Source organism: Cyanistes caeruleus, chromosome 15 (assembly GCF_971803275.1).
Source record: "Cyanistes caeruleus chromosome 15, bCyaCae1.hap1.1, whole genome shotgun sequence".
NCBI classification, from domain to species: domain Eukaryota; kingdom Metazoa; phylum Chordata; class Aves; order Passeriformes; family Paridae; genus Cyanistes; species Cyanistes caeruleus.
Window position 1 is genome coordinate 10,959,597 of NC_141715.1, and position 20,423 is coordinate 10,980,019.

The 20,423-nt window shown below is 42.8% G+C and overlaps 1 protein-coding gene across 7 annotated transcripts; it reads right to left on the reverse strand.

Moving 5' to 3' along the window:
• Positions 1–245: 245 nt before the first annotated feature.
• On the reverse strand, positions 246–20,392 carry KIF3A (kinesin family member 3A). 7 transcript variants are annotated; one of them, XM_086851969.1, is made up of 19 exons: positions 20,247–20,374; positions 18,683–18,965; positions 16,977–17,121; positions 16,634–16,718; positions 16,063–16,168; positions 15,207–15,346; positions 14,343–14,540; positions 13,787–13,961; positions 12,707–12,796; positions 11,054–11,125; positions 9,175–9,183; positions 7,394–7,550; positions 6,385–6,565; positions 5,994–6,104; positions 5,109–5,234; positions 4,429–4,482; positions 4,211–4,279; positions 3,894–4,018; positions 254–3,376 (listed from the first exon to the last, which is right to left on the reverse strand). In XM_086851969.1, exons 1-19 carry the CDS (start codon positions 20,250–20,252, stop codon positions 3,328–3,330), a joined length of 2,181 nt encoding a protein of 726 aa, XP_086708095.1. In that variant the 5' UTR covers positions 20,253–20,374; the 3' UTR covers positions 254–3,327. The 7 variants fall into 7 exon arrangements, 3 of the variants coding, with proteins under 3 accessions (XP_086708093.1, XP_086708094.1, XP_086708095.1); XR_015276770.1 differs by lacking the exon at positions 11,054–11,125 and having other exon boundaries at positions 246–3,376; positions 3,831–4,018; XR_015276771.1 differs by lacking the exon at positions 11,054–11,125 and having other exon boundaries at positions 246–3,376; positions 4,394–4,482.
• Between the last annotated feature and the right edge of the window lie 31 nt (positions 20,393–20,423).

Below are 20,423 nucleotides of genomic sequence, written 5' to 3' on the forward strand. Positions count from 1 at the left end.
AAGAATCCTCTTTTCTTCTGCCCTGTCCACCTCTTCTGCAAGGTCTTGCTGCCCACTGCCCTGGGGCTTGGCAGCAGTACCCCAGCACACCCCAAACTCCCTGCACTAACTCCTCCAGAATGCTGTGCTGCTCAGAGCTAAAGAGGCATCTCACCCATCCTTCCTCAACCAGCTCCTGACATAACCGAGTTAAAAATATATGCTATGTATAGTGTATATGTTATTTGGAAAACATGCACACAGGATGGAATTAAGAATCAAGAATTTTATTTCATGGTATGCTCCAGGGACACAATATTGATATATACATATCAATACATCATATAATGAATTTACATTAATAAAAGAAGAAATAGAAATAAACAGAAAAACCAATAAACACAAAGACAAATTATGAAAAAACTATAAAAAAACCTAGCAGTTTTTCCTTCTATACAAGCCTGGCTAAGCAGAACTGTAGAGAAAGGTAAAAGCTGGACATGTGCAGACAGTGTAATCAGTGAAAGGCACTAAGGACCATTTCCCCTCCTCTTAACGGAACAAGTTAAATATTAAATAATTCATTTAAACAACATTAAGCAAAAATCTCATTGTTAAGGTCAGTGAGCTGGAATAAGGAGAATCTTGTGTTAGCAAGATGCAAAGATGAGCACACACAGAGTATGTTATGTAATATGAGTTTTGATAAATACTGGAGAGCACATACTGTCCTGCAACAAGAAAGGCTGTATTAAGCTCTTAAAAGTCCACATAAATCACATCCTTTCCTTATTAAAACACATTATGGGTCCATTAGACATTCACAGATGGGCAGGGCTGTAGAGAGGGCCCATGTGGTAAATCTACAAGCCAAACTCCCTGGTTTGTTACAAGAAGTTACAAGAAACTTCCAAGAACTTCAACAAAACACACCACTTAACAGGTGAGCCAAATTGATAGGGCACATGGCCATGACAGTGCTCCAAATTATTTAAAGTTCTCTTACAGAGCAAATAATTTGTCCTCCAAGCCTTTGCACTGGAGATAACTGGTTTCTCTAATCTGCCAATTAAAGGTGTGCAAGCAATTACTGTTTTCCCCTGCTTCAAGGCTCACTAAACATGCAGAGTACTAAGGTTTTCAGCAGCAGGACTGTTATGTTAATTGTAAATCATATGCCTTTACACATTAAGTATTTTAAATACTGAAGTATTTTAAACAGAGTGTCATAGCTCTCAGCAGTATCTTGAAGTGACTGATACCTGTCAGGTAAAAGGATTTTCAATAGTCTTTTTGAAAGCACGGTTCTGGTTTAAATCCCATTAAACCAGATCATTCAATAAATGTTACCACAAGATATAACACAAAAAGGAAGCAGAAGTCATTCCTGGTTTTGGGAACTCATACAGGCCACAGCTCTGCATCTATCTGCTTGGACTGAGAAATGAAAGACTTTAAGCAGCATTTAAGCCATCTTCAGTCTGGATTTTTTGCTAAGAAGTATGTAATAAGAGATAATGCAACTCCATTCAAACATATTTAAAATAAGGCCAGCTCTTCACAGGCATAACCAACTACTGCTTCAATCAAAAAATACCTGAAAATTTACCTGTAAATGCTAGGCTAGAAAAAACAAATACCAGTGTTTGTATTTGTATATTGTATGAATTTAAGTGACACTCCCCCCAGTAGAGAGGGCAGCAGGTTCTTCCAGGTCACAATCCTGAAAAAAATAACCCATTAAAAACACCAGGAAAAAGCTTACAACTTGTTTAGAATAGCACTGATCAGATCCTTCAGAGCAAAATACATCTTTAAAGACCAGTTTTAACTATTACAGATCCTGTCACAGACCTGTTAGAGACCCCAAGGTACCTCCAGATTAACCACTGTAACAGGAAGAAAGGTCATTTAATTTCTTTAAGTGCTTCACAGGCACATTCTGGTAAAAGCAGATGTGTCTACTAGCAAGTACTCAGGACACCTGAAGAGCTGTCTTGTTTTCTGTCACATTGAAGGACTCCATTTCTGTCAGTAATCACAGCTTTTAATTCTCCAGGTAACACTAAGATGAGATCACAGCTCATCTCTTCACCCTGGCACAGCTGCTGCTGAGATACCCACAGCTGATGTCAAGAGCTATGAAAGACATGCAGTCTGAAGGAGATTTTCTCTGTGACATAAAGGGAACATATTAAAGTGATATGTGTCTATTAGCAGCATAAATATCAAATAAAAAGAGCAGCCAAACAAATGGTTATTAATTATCAGAGACCAAAAACGTTCTCCTCTCACCAGAGCATAGCCAGAGATGCACACAGTACATACAGGAACACAGACAGTACAGCCATGTCAGGGGATATTGTTCTGGGAAAATTGGGCAATTCATTTTGTTTTACTAAAGGAGAGTCAAATTCATCCTCAGTGCAGGGCAGTGGCCCAGTGCCTTGTAGCTGGGGATGAGGAAATAGAATCATAGTGCTCACAGCCCCATGGCTAACACCAAGTCCTGGTGTTAGAGTATGCTCGTTAAATCATCTCAGCTGCTCAGATTACAAAACTACCCACGTAAAAATTCCAGCCCTGAAACATAAAAAACCTCCAAAGTAACATAGCCTTAAAAGAAGGAAAAAAGCTCTTTTGCCTTAATATCCAATGTCTCATTCTCCACAGTGCCACCAGATCACCAACAAACTGATAAAGATAAAAGAACCATTAGATACCCTTGATTTCTGCTGCACTTAAAAAGAGCATGGTCCCTTTTCAGAAATCTCACGACTTTCGTGGCTCACGTTTCTCCTACCTTTTTTTCTATTTTCTCTGTACAGCAAAAGGGGTAAAGGACTGTGTATTCAACACACAACACGATTGGGTTAACAGCCACAGTGAGGAATATTAAATAAAAAGATTTGATGCTCTTAAAGGTTTGCAGCAACTACATTCAAACACAGATCAGTGCAACAGAGAACAACAGTGAAAGCTGCCAGTTATGTGCAAAGCAGGGCATAAATCAGATTTACCAGCCCTAATTTCAGGATTTCATTAACTTTGAACTAACACATAAGCACTTAAACACACATCTAGAACCCTATTTTCTATACATTTCAACAAGGATTACCAACAAGTTTCCCTTCATAACACATTTAATACACAAAATTTCACATCCATCAATCATATATACCAGTTTAATATTATGTTAATATAACATACAATATACAGGCAACTAAGAAAAATACATTTTTAAATAAAAAATTATAGCCATGTCCAAGTGTGCCATCTCTTGAATTCCATATTCTGGCCAAACCTTATACACTCACTGATTTTTACAGGAATTCTGACCAGGTCACACTACTGCAGCAGGGAATCAATAACAGCTCCTGGCTTGGCTGAACGTTTTCTGTTTGGAGAGCAGAAAGAAAAGGGAAAAACAACACCACACACACATCATTATGCTGTCTAGGAAAGACAGGGACCAGCCACATATCACATCAAAACTACATAACATGACTTCTCCATATACAAAACCAACAAAAAGCACAAGAAAGCATATGCTGAAATCTCCCCCAACAGCTCTCTCTATCGGTACCAGTGTTTACACTGGCAACATGCCAGACTGTGTTAAACTAGACCACTGAATCCAGCAAAATAAAACAAGGAGCTGGAAGAGGACAGTGCAGCAAAAGAACATCAGAAAATCCCCAGACAAGTCTTTCTGGACAAGATTTAGCCTAGTAAAGAGATCTAAACTTAGTTCTGTCATACCTGGCAACACTGAACTACACCATGCAAAAATTTTGTCCTTTGCCTTCAAATTAAGCAAGTGTTTGAAGACTTGTAGTAAGTTTACATACACAAAGTTAAGCCTTCCCTTGGGTAAATCCCTCATTGCATATAAATAGCCCAGAGTTCTTCACCTTCTACCAGTCTTGGGCCTGGATCTTCCTTTTGAAGTCCTCGGCCTCTCCAGCTTCATCAGAGATTGCCTCAAGCTTTCTTCAGTGTAAGCTAAGTAAACATGGGAAAGGTCCACTTCAAAGGGCTAGAAAAACACCAGAAAACCCATAAGACAAAATCATCAGAATAACTTTATACACTGATCAATAGTGCTTTCATGACACACTACAATGACTCATTTCTTCAAAAGAAAAGAAAATTGGACAGTTTGGCTCTAAATAGAGTGGCAGTATCAGGGGCCTGTACAGTTCAATACATTAATTCAATAGTCACTCACATCTTTCTCCTTTTTATCCAGGACAGGCGTCTGTTTCCTCATATTGTTTCCTGTATATGCAACACACTTCTGTAAGCATAAAAAAAGGTTTGTTAGTAAAGTCTGCTGTGCATAGTAAAACTGACTACAGCTTCACCAGTTTCTTTCTGGGCTCATTATAACCCCTCAGAAACTCATACTAACATTAGCTTGTACACAAGCCAGGCAGCCATTCTTACCAGCTGCCATTCTCCTATGTCTTCATTCCAGTGAACGTAGTTCTCAATCATTTCCTACAAAGGAGTCAGGACAGTGAGTGTTAGACTTGCATGCTCTAACCTCCAGGTGCACTTTCCAGAACATATATCCTAAGGTCTGGACAAGCTGCTTGATCCCTTCCAAGTTGTTCCTATCAGGACAGCCATATCCTGTGCAAAAGAAAACCCATTTATATTCTGAAGACTACAGAAGAGAAAAATATCACTCCCAAACTGTATGTACTGGAGAGCCCTCTAAAGCATGGGGTTCCATTATGCCAACACCATCAGGACAGCAGTAAGCAAACAATAATATGGAAAAAATTAAAACTATGAAAATTATTTCCCTTACTTTTCCCATTAAATAGTGTGCATTATATTTAAGCTCATTGTGAAGTTTCTGTATACTAAAGTTACAAAAACTGTCAAAGATTTAAAAATACAGTCTTTTTGTTAATATCAGACATTAGCAAGGACAACTTCAAGGTAGTGGAAAAAAAGATGATTTTGAACAGACCCACTGCTTGGGCACACAGTGAATATACCAGTTAACCATGTGGTGAATGTAGTTTTCTTATTTTTATAAGCTTTTAGGAAAATATGCTGCAAGAGAACTGAGCACAGCACAACCCCTGCCCCAGGCTCAGGTGCTTTGCCTTCACCTGATAGTCCTGAGGAATGAAGTTGTCTATGATGAGAATCTGAAGGCGAAGCTCCCTGCTCAGCTGCCGAATGTTTTCCAGCAACCCTTCAATCTCTCTCTGATGCTCTTGTTGTAGATCTGCCATCTAAAAACAAACCAGACATTTGAGAGGCATCAGTCTTATCTTAAGACATGGTAGTAGCCTGAAGAGAACAGTCCTTTGTCTGTATGAGTTTTTGGAAAACAAAAGCAAACTCTAGTTATTAGTACCAGAATATCTCTGAACAATAAGCCCTCTGAAACATTTCAGCTCAGAGATGGCTGAAAACAGCATTAAGTTCTCAGTTTCATAATCCCAAAACTGGCCTTCTGCCAATCCAAGTTGCTTCACCTAAGACTAGACAAAGATCATGAGACAAGTTGTATCTCTGGCAAGGAAAATCTCTGATCCCCAAGACCAAATGCATTTTTTATGAAACAGGAACTCCAGCTATCAGCCAAACGACACATTGATCCAGTGACTGAGGGTGAGGTAGTAAGGGCACCAGTCATAAAGGACAGGCAGTTCAGAGTAGAGAAGCCTTTGGGCTGCAGCAAAGCAGGACATAGGTCTGCCAGAGAGCAACTTGCATTTTATTTCAGAAATAACCAGTGGTTTTCCTTGAAGCTCTCGATATCTCAGTCTCACAGATAACCCTTCTCAGCCTGGCCTGGAGAAAAACTCTACAAAACATGCTGTTCTAAACTCCAGACTCAGTGTTTTTGAATTATGTGAGCCAAATGGGCAGCACAGAAAGACCTTTCTAAACATATGGCATATTTTCCAGCATTAAAAAGCTGATGGCTTACCCTTCCCAGCTCTAGTGCCTCCCAAGATCACTGGCCGAGGATTTTTGATACTAACCTCTGACTTTGCAGCCATAAGCATGGTCCAAACTTTCTTCAGTTTTTTGGTTTTTCCCTGTGCTTCCTCCTGGAGGTTGGTGTACTTCTCCTCAATGTCCAAGCGTTCTTGCTGTGGACATTTAGCACAGACAGGCACACATTAACAATCACAGAAACTCTGCAACAGTATGAACAAGAGGAAAAACTACTTGAACAAAGAAAGCATTTGCCAAGAGCACAGAGCCCTGGCTGAGCCAGGCTGGCTCAGACCTGCAGGGGTTGCACAGCCAATGAGTGATCTGTGGAGGGGTGGCTTCTGCAGTGCTTCCAGAGCAGAGCCACACCTGGGTAACATAACCTGGTACATCCTGCCACTGCTGCTTGCAGACAGCCACAGCAGATAACCCCACCTCCTTCTCCTCAAGCTCCTTGCGAAGCTGCTCCGCTCTCTTCCTTCGTTCTTCCAGTTCCATGTTTGATTCCTCTAGAAGCTTCTCTTGCTCTTCTGCTTTTGCCAGCAAGTCCACTCCTCCCACAATCACCTTTTTCTCCAATGCAGACAGTTTCTCCAACAGAGACTGGTGCTCTTGCCTAGACAGATAGGTACGTGTGAGACTTCCTATCCTACTGTGCTCAGCAGGCATCAGGTCCAGCTTGGTTTAGCCCAGACAGCACTCACAGAGCTGGAAAAACTTGTCTTGCTGCCGAGGGTTTAAGTGGGAGTGAGGCAGTGCAAGTGAAAGCAGAGAGTTCCCCAAGCTCCAGCTCCCACCACTTTCTCTCAAGTAAAACCAGGTCAGCAGAGAAGTGCCTCCCACTGAAAGTCACCTCTGTGAGGGGCTGCAAGCACCCAGTGACATCACCAGGCTACTCAAGGCACCCTTGGCCCAAAAGGGCCCTGCCAGCACAGCAATGCCCAGAAGCAACTGGTGAAATAGAGGGGGGTGAACAGAGATCAAGGCAGAGCAGCTGAAGTACAAACCAGGAATGCTGGCTGCATCTGGAGCAGTCTATTTGCATAGGGTAGTAAGATCTTGGCAGCTTTTTGGATTCAGAATAGAGCACCTCTACACACAAAATGACATGTTTGTGACTGTGCTTCAGGAAACCTGGCCTGTTACAGAACAGTGCTGCTGCTTCTCACAGGTCTTGGGAAATTAATTTATATTTCTAGGCTATGTTGCACAACTAAGCAAAGTTAGGAAAAGAAGTGGCAAAAGGATAAAGATTAGTCTTTCCCATATACTCTAAGCTCTCAAAGCAGATAGAGTATTGTCTTTTACTTTGACAATAGCAAGGGATGATGTCCACTTTGTAAAAAGTCTGACAGGCACCTTACCATGAATCTCCAGATATTTGTATGATTAAGCAAGGAACAACCCACACGACCACACAAACTGCTCAAAGCATTGTACTCACTGAGCTTTGAGCAAGTCTTTTTCTCTCTTCTCCAGTTCAGCTCTGGCTTTATTTCTTTCTTCTTCTTCCATATCAAGCTTAGTTTCAAGAGCTTTTCTCTCCTCTTCAATCTTTGCTTGCATCTCTACCATCTTATCAGGGGAAACTTTCTTTTTGCCTTTGAAAGACAGGGGGAAAACAAATTAGTTCACTGAAAAGTAAAACAACCTCCATATCACAACATTTTTTCCAAATTCAGATCCAATACTTGCATTTAACAAAAATTTTATTAGGTATCAGCTTCAAAATGGGCGAAACTCAGTCCTTCAAATCCCATTTTAACATTGGCAGGTTGTCAGCAGCTCCTACAGAGCTGTGTAACTATCACTGGAACCTAATATAGAATATAAAACATACAAAGAACACCTGAAGAAGGAACACTGCTTGAAGAGAAGGCAAACCTGGAAACTCTGATGTTCTAACAATGCAGATCAGGCCAGAGGAAGGAAAACACAAGACTGCCTTGACCTACAGCTACAAGAGCTCAGCTACCAAGAGCTACATACTCAAATTTCAAACTAGCATCGCTACCGTTCCCCTCATTCACTGTCCTCCTTACAGGCTTACCTGTTCCAAAGTGAGCATGTAGATATTTTTAGGAACACAGTACTATGAAAATAAAGAAATTCAGAACAGCCCTATGAAAACCAGGCAACTGAAGAAACTTCTTGATGATGTTTGGTCCACATAACAGTGACTACTCACAGATTCAAATGTACCATGGTTAGCTCTGACTTAATCAGCTGTGTCTTGACAACAGAACTACCACAGCAACACACCAGGTCCATGTCTTGGAGGGCTACAAAGAGAGCGGCCAGAGCAACTCACTGAATCTACTGACCTCAAGATTTGATCCCAAATACTCCAAATTTGAAACAAAGTGTGAGGCTGCTGCTCTTGAAAGCCACTCTGCAAGTCTTGAGCCAACTTTCATTGCAACCCCAGGAGTGCCCAAGGCAGGCAAACATAGAGATCCTGGAGGGTTATGTGGAATGGGAATGCATTTCCTCAAATCCACAAGTCCTAAATATCCATTTATTCACAAGTGAATCCATCATTTTCTTATTTTGCTTTTTCAGACAAAAAACCCCACCTTGTAGAATCCAGCTATACTTTAAACTAACAGGAGCCACTGACTGCCACCTGACTGTTTTCCATAGTGAAATAATGCACATGGTCAGAACATGCTCAAGGAAGCTGTTCAGTAAAGGGCTTCTCCTCCCTCCAGCCTTCAAGACACTCAGCTTCATTTATATACATATACATGTATTTTATTTATAATCAGATATGCATTACACACATATACACTCCAGCAAAGTGTATTGTGTAACAGTATGTGTAACATACGTTACTGCATATGTAAACACGCATGCACATATTTTTACATCTGCATATGTATTTCTTCATGTGCACAAGAGCTTTAATTAATTTTGTTGCAAGGCAAGGACTTCACCACTACAGCAAGCAACATCTTCATTGCCATCTGCTAAACTTCAGAATTGGATAAGAAGCACTTCTTTTTGGGCTTGTGGTGCAAAAATCTCTCACTAATTAGTCTCTGAGTAAGAAGCTTTCTGGAAGTGCTCTACAGAGCTCATTGTATGAGGTAAGCCAGATATTAGGACACAGCCTTATATATTCTTTAGGAGTATTCTTTAGTTTAGGAGAAAAAGGTAAAGCAAGTTGTAAGATCCTTTCACAAGCTTTGCAATTGTAAGGAGGTGAAAATCAATTACACCAACCTGCTTGATCTTGCATTAAGAGGAAGTAGAAAGCAAATCGCAGAGAGGCAGCAAACACATAAAAAGAGGAGAGAAAATGTTATTGCTTTGATAATTTTGGACAAAGGTAATCAGCACCAAAACAAACATAAAATTTTTATATTCGTGTTTCTAGGGTAGAAGAACATGAGATAATCATAACTAAAAACCCCTCTATTAGAGCAAACACTAATGCATCATGTTATGCTAAAGCAGAGAATGTGTCTGTACTTCAGAGTGCTTTGCAAATCCAGGATAATCTTCAGTTCACTTTTGCATTCTTCTGCCCATTCAATGCAATGCTGGATCTAACCACAACATTAGGAGCCAGCTGCAAGGATCATGATGTAATAAAGGAGGGTGGATTTCTCCTTCAATTAACAAACTTAATGTTCCCCACACTCAACAGAGCCAATTCTGTTATATTACCTGTAAAATATTAGCATCCAGAATACATGTTCTAAGTTTTAACCAAGATTTCCAAACTAATTCTTTGCAAGATACAAGACGGTTGCACACAGGGAGTCTCAACACAAGATTTCTCCATTTAATTACACAGGGGATTAGTAGGTTAATTTGCAGTAACTGGTGCTTCCATAGAGGTATAAAGCCACTTTTGGTTATTCAAGCAAGTGCAACAAAAAAGGAAGGATAGGAAAGGGATAATGAAAGACACCACATGCAGAAGGGTCACACTAGAGGACAGTTAATATCCCAAACCACAAAAAGCTACACTTATCCCAATTGCCAAAAGCCCAGCACAACTTCTCCAACAGAACTGTCTCCAAACCTGCAGGAGATGGACTCATCCACCTGCTGACACATCAGCAGTTTGCTATTAACTGTCCTCATCCAAATAAAACACTCAGGTTCCAAGCATGCTTTAAAGAAGCAGGATTGGAGCAACCAAATTCCCAGGCTACTGTCATATGACCCACCAAAGGTCTCCCCTGGGCTGTGCTCCTTCTAACCCTGCTACCACCCTTCTCTCTGAGCTGAGGCTTTCCACTAACATCACTAGTGTAAAAGTGAGTAAACTACACAGCAACTTTCCAGGGTCTCTCCAAACAGGGAGAAGAGTGGAGTGCTTCTGTACAGGATAAAAACAACACCAGGTGAAGTTCTCACAAGCTGAGTCCCAAGATGTGATTTGTTTCCTCAGTCCTCACTGACTGCAGGATTTTTACAGGCACAGTGACGTCTCTGACCAGAAACTGCCCAGACTTTCCTCATACTGTATCAAAATCTGGAACTCTTGTTCCTCTGAACTAAGTCCCACATGGATCAAGAATTCAGTATCATGGGGCACTCAAACCACAACCACCAAGGACATTTTTAAAGTATCTGCAAAAATAAAGCAAATCAACAAAGCATTGCCACATTTTCTTTGCTAGTATAAGCCTCATGCTGTTTGACTGTTCTCCAAAACTAATTTTGAGAAGGCAGAATATAGATATATTCTATAATATAGAATACATATCTAGCTGTCATTTTATGAACTCATATTGCAGCAACTCCCATTAAAAAGTCAGCTCAGTTTTTGACCCTGTATTTTAAAAGGTGCATTTAACACAAGCTGTAAACTCGATTTTTTTAACCTATTATTTCTCAATTACTTTTAAATCTTGCTCAAGCAGCCTACTACATTGTTTCCTATTCTCTCACATATCTGGCTAACAATGTGAATACTGAATAACTGTTTCAAACATGGAAGCAGCAAAGGAAAGGCATGCTTTAGCAGAGTTACAGCTTGAGGTTTATCTTTCCAACAGACAAAGCAGGGAAGAGTGCAACATTGCAAAATGGAGTGTGCAGATTATGGAAAGGCCAAAGCTTAAAGGACTTAAGAGCTCCCACTCACTAGTGAAGGACTTATCCAGAGGTTTCTCTATGACAGAGCATGTGGAGTCTGAACTACTGCTGCTGCTACTGCCTGGAAAACAGGAATGCGTCCCACAGAAAAACCCAGAGAGGAAGAAACATGCAGATGGGAAGTTAGTTCTAAACGAAAGAAACCCAGAAGAGCCTGCAACCCTAGTTCAAAAAAGCACAAGTTCCCATTAGGAAGCATTTGCTAGGATCCCTCCCAGACTCAGCATGCAAAGCCACCATTTCCCAGCACAAACTGCATGCTCAGAAAGACATTTCAGTTAAAACCGATCTTAACCAGACTACAGCTTAAAACCATATGCCAAGGCAGCTTCCATTTCAAGCAACAACAGCAGAAAACACCAGATCATAGTGGAGAAGGCTGTGGATCTCTGCCATAGCAGAGGAGTGACCACGAATCCTTTTCAGTCTTATGCACATGGCAATGTGCGCTTCTCAGTCTGGAAGGCAGGAACAGCTTACGCAGCAACAGTCAGTGTGTACTCCTGTGAAGCAGCTCCCTTAGGGAACTTAACTAGAGTAGCTTGTTTGGGAGTTGAATTAGTCAGTTATTCACCCTCTATTCCTTCCAAGCAGCACTTTGAGGGTGGTTTCCCCTTGGGAGGAGATTTGGGCAGGACATTTGGAGACAGTGGTCAAACTTTCCACTTCTAGAAATAACCAAAAGGTGAAAAATGAACTTGTTACAACTATCACCAAAGGCACAGCAAAAATAATTTATGACTACTTGGACAGACACCAAAATGAAGAGAGTACACCAAAAACAGGAATGCTTTAACAGGAATTTTTTTCAACAGATGTGGGTGCTTCAGGACAGGAAGGCAGTTTGAATGTCAAAATAAGTTTACTAGAGAAGCTGGAAGTTGGGATGTAGGGCTTTATTTCTCTGCTATCCACGAGGAATTACCAGCAGGGTTCTAGGAGAGCAAGCTCCCAAGAAGCCACAGCATCCCATAGTACACACTGACCTGCAGTTCCAGGTTCAGCAACGTTCCCTGGAGTTTAGATGATACACAGCAGCTTAACACTGATGTGGGACAAAGGAAACTTCACCATGGTATTTTCAGACTGCTCCCAAAAAAATTATGTGCAGCTCCCATTAAGCTTTTCAACTAGCACAAAGACACCCAAAAGTCAAGTTTTCCATTTATCAATATAAAATAGGACACCAGAAAAGTCATGAAGATCCATAAGATAGATGAATCCTTTGCCTAAACCACAGCCAAAATTCCCCTCCAATCATACCCGTGGCTATAAAAACCACACTTGCCTACAAATGATCTTTGGTGTTTTCTTCCTCCCACCTCTGTAAGCAGGGGAAGTTCCACACCACCAGTCACAAGCCATACGCAGCCACCTTGCGGCACCCAGGGAGCCATCACAAAGGATGATGTCATGACAAGCACAGCTACCCAAGTGGAAGCAGGTACTACATAGGTTTGGAGCTGTCCATCTACAGAGACAGCACCAAAGGGCTTTGTTTCTAGAAGATGCATGATAATTGCAGCGGCATAGGGCAGTTCTACAACTCCTCTTGTTCCTGCCTGGCTCTGACTATACTCCCTACACCAGCTTGTGGGTAAGAGGAGACTGGTGGCACTGACAGGAATCTCTACTGCCTTACCCCGCCGTTTCTTCCGCTTCTCTTCTCCAATCTCCCCATCTTCATCCTCCTCTTCAGAATCGCTGGTTTCAGAACCAGAGATCTCTTCCCCTAGAAGAGAAGGGTGTGCTTTTATCAAAAGTGTTCCTTCACCTCATATAAGCTTGTTACTCTGACAGCAGCATTTGTCCAAATGGAAGTACGTGACATCAGCTTATGAGTACTTGCAGAAGTCCTTAACCATTGAATGAGCAGACAGCCTGCCATGGCTCAGGAAACTTAAGGACAATCAAGATAAGCAACTGAATGCTGTGATGTCAGTGTATATGCATTAAGGCTGCTTTTTATGCAAAATAGAGTATATTTGCACAGCTGAAGCTACGAACTTTTCTGAGCAGGATTCTACCACACTGTCTTTTTCATCTCACACTTCTATCTCAGATGCAATTAAAAAAAAGAAGCATTACTGACCATTTCCGGCTTTTCCTGAATGGGGCAGACAACAAACAGCAAGTCATGCTGGAGTTACCTCTACAGCTCTTTTGTGCTGTATCTCTGGAGAGATACGTTGTGACATCTGGTCACTGTTAAGCAAGCATCCCTCTAGCAGGGTCACTCCACCTTGATAGACTAATAAGAGACACAAGGCTAGAATGTTACATGGCTTAAAGCTTCTTGTTGCTTTACAGTGTTTAGAAATCCAGTTCCAGCTCCACAAATTTGGTTTGATTTTCCTCCTGATAAACACATTCCTCCTCCCCAGTCAGAGAAGTGACCTGTTGTTACAGTTCAGTTTAATTCCTTATACCATGTCAGTCGAGTCCAGAGCCTCCCTGCTTGCTAGGGAAACCCAGGCACACTGATCTCAGCCCAGAGGCCACCATTCACACTAGTGTCAAGTGCCACCTAGTGGGAAAGCCGGGCCCCCATGAGCAGCCTTAGACACCTCTTCTGCCATCCAGCAGGGCAAACAAAACCAGAACACTGATCTGCACCAGCGGCCAATCTTATGTGATACATATTCAAGTAGAAAAGAATGTTCCCATTCCAACAGAACAAGCATTGTGCAGAGAGGAACAGAAGGGGGAAGGAGATTCTCACCTTCTTCCAGTTTTCTCTTAAGCTCTTCAATTTCTTTCTGGAACTGGCGGAGCATAGCATCCTTGGGATCCTCATTAATCCTGGCCTTGTTCTTTATGTTCTTGGCTCTGTTTGCATACCTGAGAGTGCTGATGGTCTCATCATAGTTGTAGTCTGCTGGTCCGATGTTTGCACACTGTGACACATTGGAGGACAATGTCAGAGCTAACCACAAAGCACTGCAGGAACCCAACCCCAGCTCTGACAGACTCATACCGCTACTCTTTCTCAAGCTTTCCTGCTGCTTGTACACTGAAGCCACTTTTAACTACCCAAGCACAGGTTCTGTTTGATCTCACAAACTTATGTACATGTGTACATATGCAGTACGTATGTGTGCTGTGTTTAGAACCTCATTTATACAGAGGCAAAGAGATAGAGCTGCACACAGAAGGTTCTCTAAGCTGCAAACAGCTTAGGATTAGTGAGGTAAATGCCAGGCTGTTCAAGTCACTATGCTATCCCTGCAAAAATGCAGCCCGGTAGCTGGCACTGGAAAGGGCGCCCCTTAGCTTACCATCATGGTTTTGGAGTTGCCCCCCAGGGAGTCCTGAAGCAGCCGTGTGAGTTTGGAGTTACGGTAGGGCACGTGGGTGCTCTTGCCATCCACCAGTGCAGAGATAACATTGCCCAGTGTGGAGAGAGAGAGGTTGATCTTAGTGGCTTCCTTCAGTCTCTGCCCTGTGGCTCCAGTTTTTGTCTGTCTTTCAGAACCCTACAAAGGGAACATGAAGCAAGAGTTAAAACAGATCCTCTAACACATCTCCCTCCAGACAGAATCAGCTACATATGAATTCTTGCTAGCAGCCATGTCACTAACCACTTCATCCATTATTAGAGAACCTGGTTGAGTATCTCAGACATTGTTAAAGAGACAAACCAAACAGGGCTTAAACAAGCTTTTGGTGCCAGCAATTTCTGGATTGCTTAAAGCAATGCAGCTGGGAAAATGGAGATTTTCATCCCCATGAACAAGAACATTAGGGGAAGTCAAGTCAGCTGTTAAAAGGCACCCCAGCTGGAGCTGCCAACTACCAGCTACAGCCCTTGCTATCAGCAGAACAAGAGCAAACAGCAACACTGCAATTATTTTAAAGAGTTTCATAGAGCATCCTATACACACATCATGTAAATAAGTTAAAATGCATTTAAATAAGTTGAGTATCTTCAGTATCACTTTTTCTGCATTTTCTCCAAGGAAAGGTACCTCAGTGTAAATCTTGAGCTAAAGCCATGTTTTACCAGCACAACTACATTGGTTCAAAATGTGACACTCAGGGAAGGAACCTGCAAGTGATGAACAACATGGTCACAACCCTCTGGAAAAACCTCAACAACCCAAACCACATGTCTTGCCAAAGACCTGGCTGGTACTACTTACAGCAAGGTCAACGAGGTGCAGCTTGCCCATGCGCACATGCATGTTCCCATCGACCCCCTTCTCACTGCACTCAATGGTGATGGTGAAGATGGCGTGAGAGCGAGAGCTGTGCTCGTTCATGTTTGTGGCACCAACAGAACCTTTTAGTAGAGAAAAAAGCAGTGATATCCTCAGAAATAAACACATCTTCCTCTAACTCTTCCTCTCAGAGGAGACTCATCCCCACATCTTTACCCAACCCTATATTCCAGAAGATGGCAGAAGATGCTCAGACTCAGCAGCAAAGTCTATTCTTGGGCACTGAAGTTGCAGTACACTTCCAGCCTGGACTAGTAAAAGGTCCTGCAGCCTGCTATAGCTCTAAGCCAACCACAAACTCCCAAGGCCAGCAACTGTCCTTGTCCGTTTAAGGATCAGTAGCTTAAGGTGTTCACAGCAGACCCCTGAAAACAGTTGCACAGCAATCCATGCCAAGGGCAGCAGGAGTCAGAACTTTAAGTCATTAAATAATCTGAGCTTAACTAAGAAGTCCTCCAGAACACAAACTACCTCCCACTTGCAGCACAGGGCTGATGTTCATCCTGATCAGAACTGAAGCGGAAAAAAGACCAAGAGACACACAAGCAGTTCTGACAGCACTGCATCCTCCCTTTGCTGATTCCCCACTGGTACTGGCTGATGTGGGAACACAGCCTTCTTTACCTGCCCCTGCACAAAAGGGGCTTGGAAAGAGATATCCTTTTTGTTCTGTTCAGCCAAACACTGTTCCCAGCAACAGGACTAGGATCTCCTAATGTGGTCTGGCAACCAGACCTCAACTCTGAGCTATAATCCTGCCCACAGCAAGGCTACGTACGGTTCTTGTGGCCCAGGGTCATGATTCTGTCCATATCATCTGCATTGTTTACAACATAAGCTGAAAGGTCTTTGATATAAACTCCCACATCAGGTCTCTCTTTCACCTAAGAGAGAAACAGTTCAAACTGAGCATCCCTAGGAGATCCCCAGCAGCAATTCTAGTGATACTCTAACAGTATAATGGTTTGCTCATCCATTTTCTGGCTTGCACATAAAACATTCCACTTGGAATCTGAGCAGATAAGGAATAAAGACTCATGAATGACAATATGCTACTGTTTTCCTTTCAGGAAAACACATTATTGTAAATCCCAGTCTCCAATTCCCAGGACTGCTGAGGGGCATTTGGGGTAGAACTGCAGGTACAAAACTGCTTCAGGTGGAACAGCCAGTTTGTGCAACTGACTAAGTGGAAGAGATTCAAAGAAGCCAGCAGTGACATCCAGCTATTGCATTGCAAACTGCTGAGAAGCCAAACTTCCCTCTTCCCCTCAAGTGCTTCTCTGATTTTTAAAACAGAATATTGCTCTGATTCAAACCAAACACCACATTCAGAAGAGGAGGCTCACCTCTAACCTCTGTGTTTGGTCCTTTCCCAGTAGGTCCCGCACTTCCTCATTGTAAATTTCCAGATAAGAGACACGAACTAAAAACCTGCAGATGAACAGCTGGGTAGTTCACTTAGCAAAACATTTGTTAAAGTCCCACAAACACAGTCATAGATTGCAAAGAAAACAGTGAAATACCAACACAGTCCTGCTGCCCCTCAAGAACTGCCTAAGTGGGAGCCTTTCATCTTGGGAGAATTACTATTTCTGCTGTCATTGCCAAGGTCAGGCTCCTGCTATACATGGACTCACATTAAAAAAAAAAAAAAAAAAAAAAAAAAAGCTGTCAAGGGAAGGCATTTACCTTGTATCCCCCTCTGCCTTGGCAATATGACCAAATATATGGGCAAAGGAATTTGGAATGATGCCTCTGAGCTCAGGAACTGCTCGGACCCCTTCCATGGTGAAGGTTTTGCCTGTTCCAGTCTGCCCATATGCAAAAATAGTACCTGAAGGATAAGATAAAAGAACAAACTCTAAGAAGGTGAGTCTTCTCTAAACTCTAACTGCAGTTTTACTTCATCCCTTCTTAGCCTGATAGCACCAAACACCTCTATTTTTATGGAGTTAAAATCTTCCACCCACTCCAGTAGCTACTGAAGTACAAGGCTGGAGCAACAAAAATGCTGGGCAAACACAGCAAACAGGACATATCTGCTGCTTAATCCAGCCTGCAAAATGTCTAATAAAAAGTCAGCTGGTTTTAAAAGTGCAGAGTAACTAAAGCATGGACTGCTAGTACACGTCAGTTCCACTTCCAAACGGTGCAGACAAGCCCAGTCAATAACATGACCAATTAGGAACACATAAGTATACACCAACAGCAAACCTAACTACTCCTAATCAATAGACCATAGCAGAAATGGTGTGAGGCTTCAACAGCAGAGCCACAGCGAAACCCCAGCTCTAAACCTGCAGATACACCTACAATTTGGACTAAAGAATCAGCCTGTACAAGAAGGCATCCAGAAACATTACTTAAATTCCAGACTCTGGGACTCCAAAAATACCCCAGTTCTTATATTTAGCCTAGCATTGCTGAAAACTCAAGTTTCTGTTATCAAGCCACTGACATTACAGATTGGAAAAACTGAATAGAATATTTCAGCTGGAAGGGACCTACAATGATCATCTAATCCAACTGCCCAAGCAAGTCAGTGGTGACTGAAAATTAAAGAACGTTATTAAGAGCATTGTCCAAATGTCTCTTAAAATTCCAACTTGGGCCATCAATCACCTCTCTAGAAAGCCTGTTCCAGTGTCTCAGTAAAGAAATGCTTCCTAGTGTCCAGCCTAAATCTCCCCAGGCACAGCCTTAAATCATTAATTTTCAAACCATTAATTTTAATCAGCTGAAACCAGTGTCTGTTAGCACAAGAAATCATCAGGCATTTTACAAACAAAATTTTTGGAAACTGTTGTTGTTTGTGGCATATTGTTATGGAAAGCAGTAATCAGCTTTCCTTTATATATTAAATTTCCATGCATAACACACACACACACAAATCATGGCCATGCTCTTCCCAGCTACAAGAAGCAACAGACTATCTGTGGGGAAGGGAAGATATGTTTAAGTAGTCATCTCAGTTGAAAATAGTAAAGTCCAGAGGAAAAAATGCAGCAGCTCTGTGCAGAAGTCTGGTATGCATACCTAGTGACAGCCAGGTGTGGCAGCTCCTGGGTACTGAAATTGTACAGTGAGGAGCTGCTGAGAATTCTCATAACGACATAAGTGCATATCTCTTGCAAAACGAAGATAAAGGATAAAAACATGCAGCTAACTGACCTCAATGGAGTCTTCATCTCCCACTGTTAATGACAGTAGTGAGTACAATCACAGCACTCAGAACAGCAAGTACCTTCAGGCTATTTTTAGTTAGAGGCTACAACAGAAATTATCTGGGGCTACAGCCCTCAGAAGGTGAAACTCACTAAAACAAGATCAGCAGGAACTATAACAAAGCGAAGAATAGGAGACAGGATGGGATCCTTCCCTTACAAGGGACTTACCATTGTATCCCTCTAAGACAGAATCTATAATAGGTCTTGCTGTTAAATTATAGACATCCAGCTGTTTACTCTCCGGTCCAAACACTGTGTCAAATGTGAACGTCTTAGGAGGCTCATTGGATGAGTCTGTTTTATGAACAGTTATAGTTCCCCTCATCTCATCCACATTCACTGACATTTTGTAGCCCGTAGCTTTCTCACGGTCATTGAGAGGCCGGCAGCGAACAACCACCTTGACATTGTCGCAGCTTTCCGGCTTGTCCAGCTTCTCAGGCTTGTTAATCTATAATTATTAAAAAAAAAAAATACACAAGCTGTAACATACAAGCACAGAAAGTTTTGGAGTGAAAAAAACCAAATTCCACCCCCTGCCATAGGCAGAAACACCTTCCACTAGACCAGGTTACTACAGCCTGGCCTTAAACACTTCCAGGAACCAGACAACTACAGCTGCTCTGGCCAGCCTATGCCATGGTCTCACCACCCTCACAGGGAAGAAAGTCTTCCTAATATCCAATCTAGCCTGCTGTCTCCCACTATACAACTATTGTGTGTTTAAGCACAAACATTGTTGAATCAGCTTGGGCAGCTACATCTCCACAGGACTGTGAACTTGGGGACTTAAAATCAGGACTGGCTTATAATTAAAGCTGAGAGAGTAACACAGTCATTTAGGCAATGGGATCTGTTTCTGTTTGCCAACATAGAAACTGAATGAGTAAACCTTGAGCATTTCACATTCAACATAATCTAAGAATTTTTTCAAGAAACAATTTCACCTTGCAGTCTGCAGCAAGTTTGCTGGAATTCGGTGCAGTTATGACATTCTTTTTCAGTAACACTGACTAGACACTCTCAAAACTCACAGAACACACAACCAGATACCAGGGAATGCTGGCTGAAGGGAATTCATTTTAATTACAACCATCAGTGTACATGCTTAAGTTTAATTCTTTAGAAAACCTGAATGTTATATTATAAAACTTCACATTCATTCTCTTTCATGTAGTTACCAAAACAAATCTTGAAGCACGGCTAATGAATATAGTTAAGCCTGAGACACTCCCCTGGGCTAGAGGTGCTGCAGCTAAACGTTTAACTACTCCTAGAGCAGCTACATTGGATGTCATTCCGAAACAAACCCCGTTTCCAAGCGCTTCTCGCTCCAGCTGCCACCTACCCCGATTCCTCTCAGCCTCAGCATTGGCATCCTGCTGAACGCAAATAGCGGCTCAACCCCACCTGGGTGGGGGAGGGACGGCACTCAAGGCGCCAGCCAAAATTAGGAGCAGGATTCGGGTGTCTCCACGAACCGCTCGAGATATGGGACGAGACCCTCCGGGGCGTCTGGACCTCCATCCTCCGCTCCTGCGGGGCCTCGGGCCGCCCGCAGCCCCTCCTCACCCCCGCCCCGTTCGGCCTGACAGGCACCGCTCGCCCTGCAGCTCCTGCGCGCACATGGGAACGGAAGCCACAGGGTCTGCGAACCTCGGGCGCGGCGGGCAGAGGTGTGCAGTGACAGATGGCCCCGGCGGCCCCACCCCGCGTCCCCCCCGAGTCTCACCGGCATGGCGCTAGCGATGGCGGCGACAGCAGCCCGGGCCAGGCGGTGGCACCGAGGAACAATAACAGCTCTGCGCCTGCGCCCGCCCCACCCCACGGCCAACCCCCGCGCACTGCGGCCGCCGCGCACTCAATGGCGGGCGGGGGAAGGCGGGGCCGAAGAGAGCCCAGCCAATGG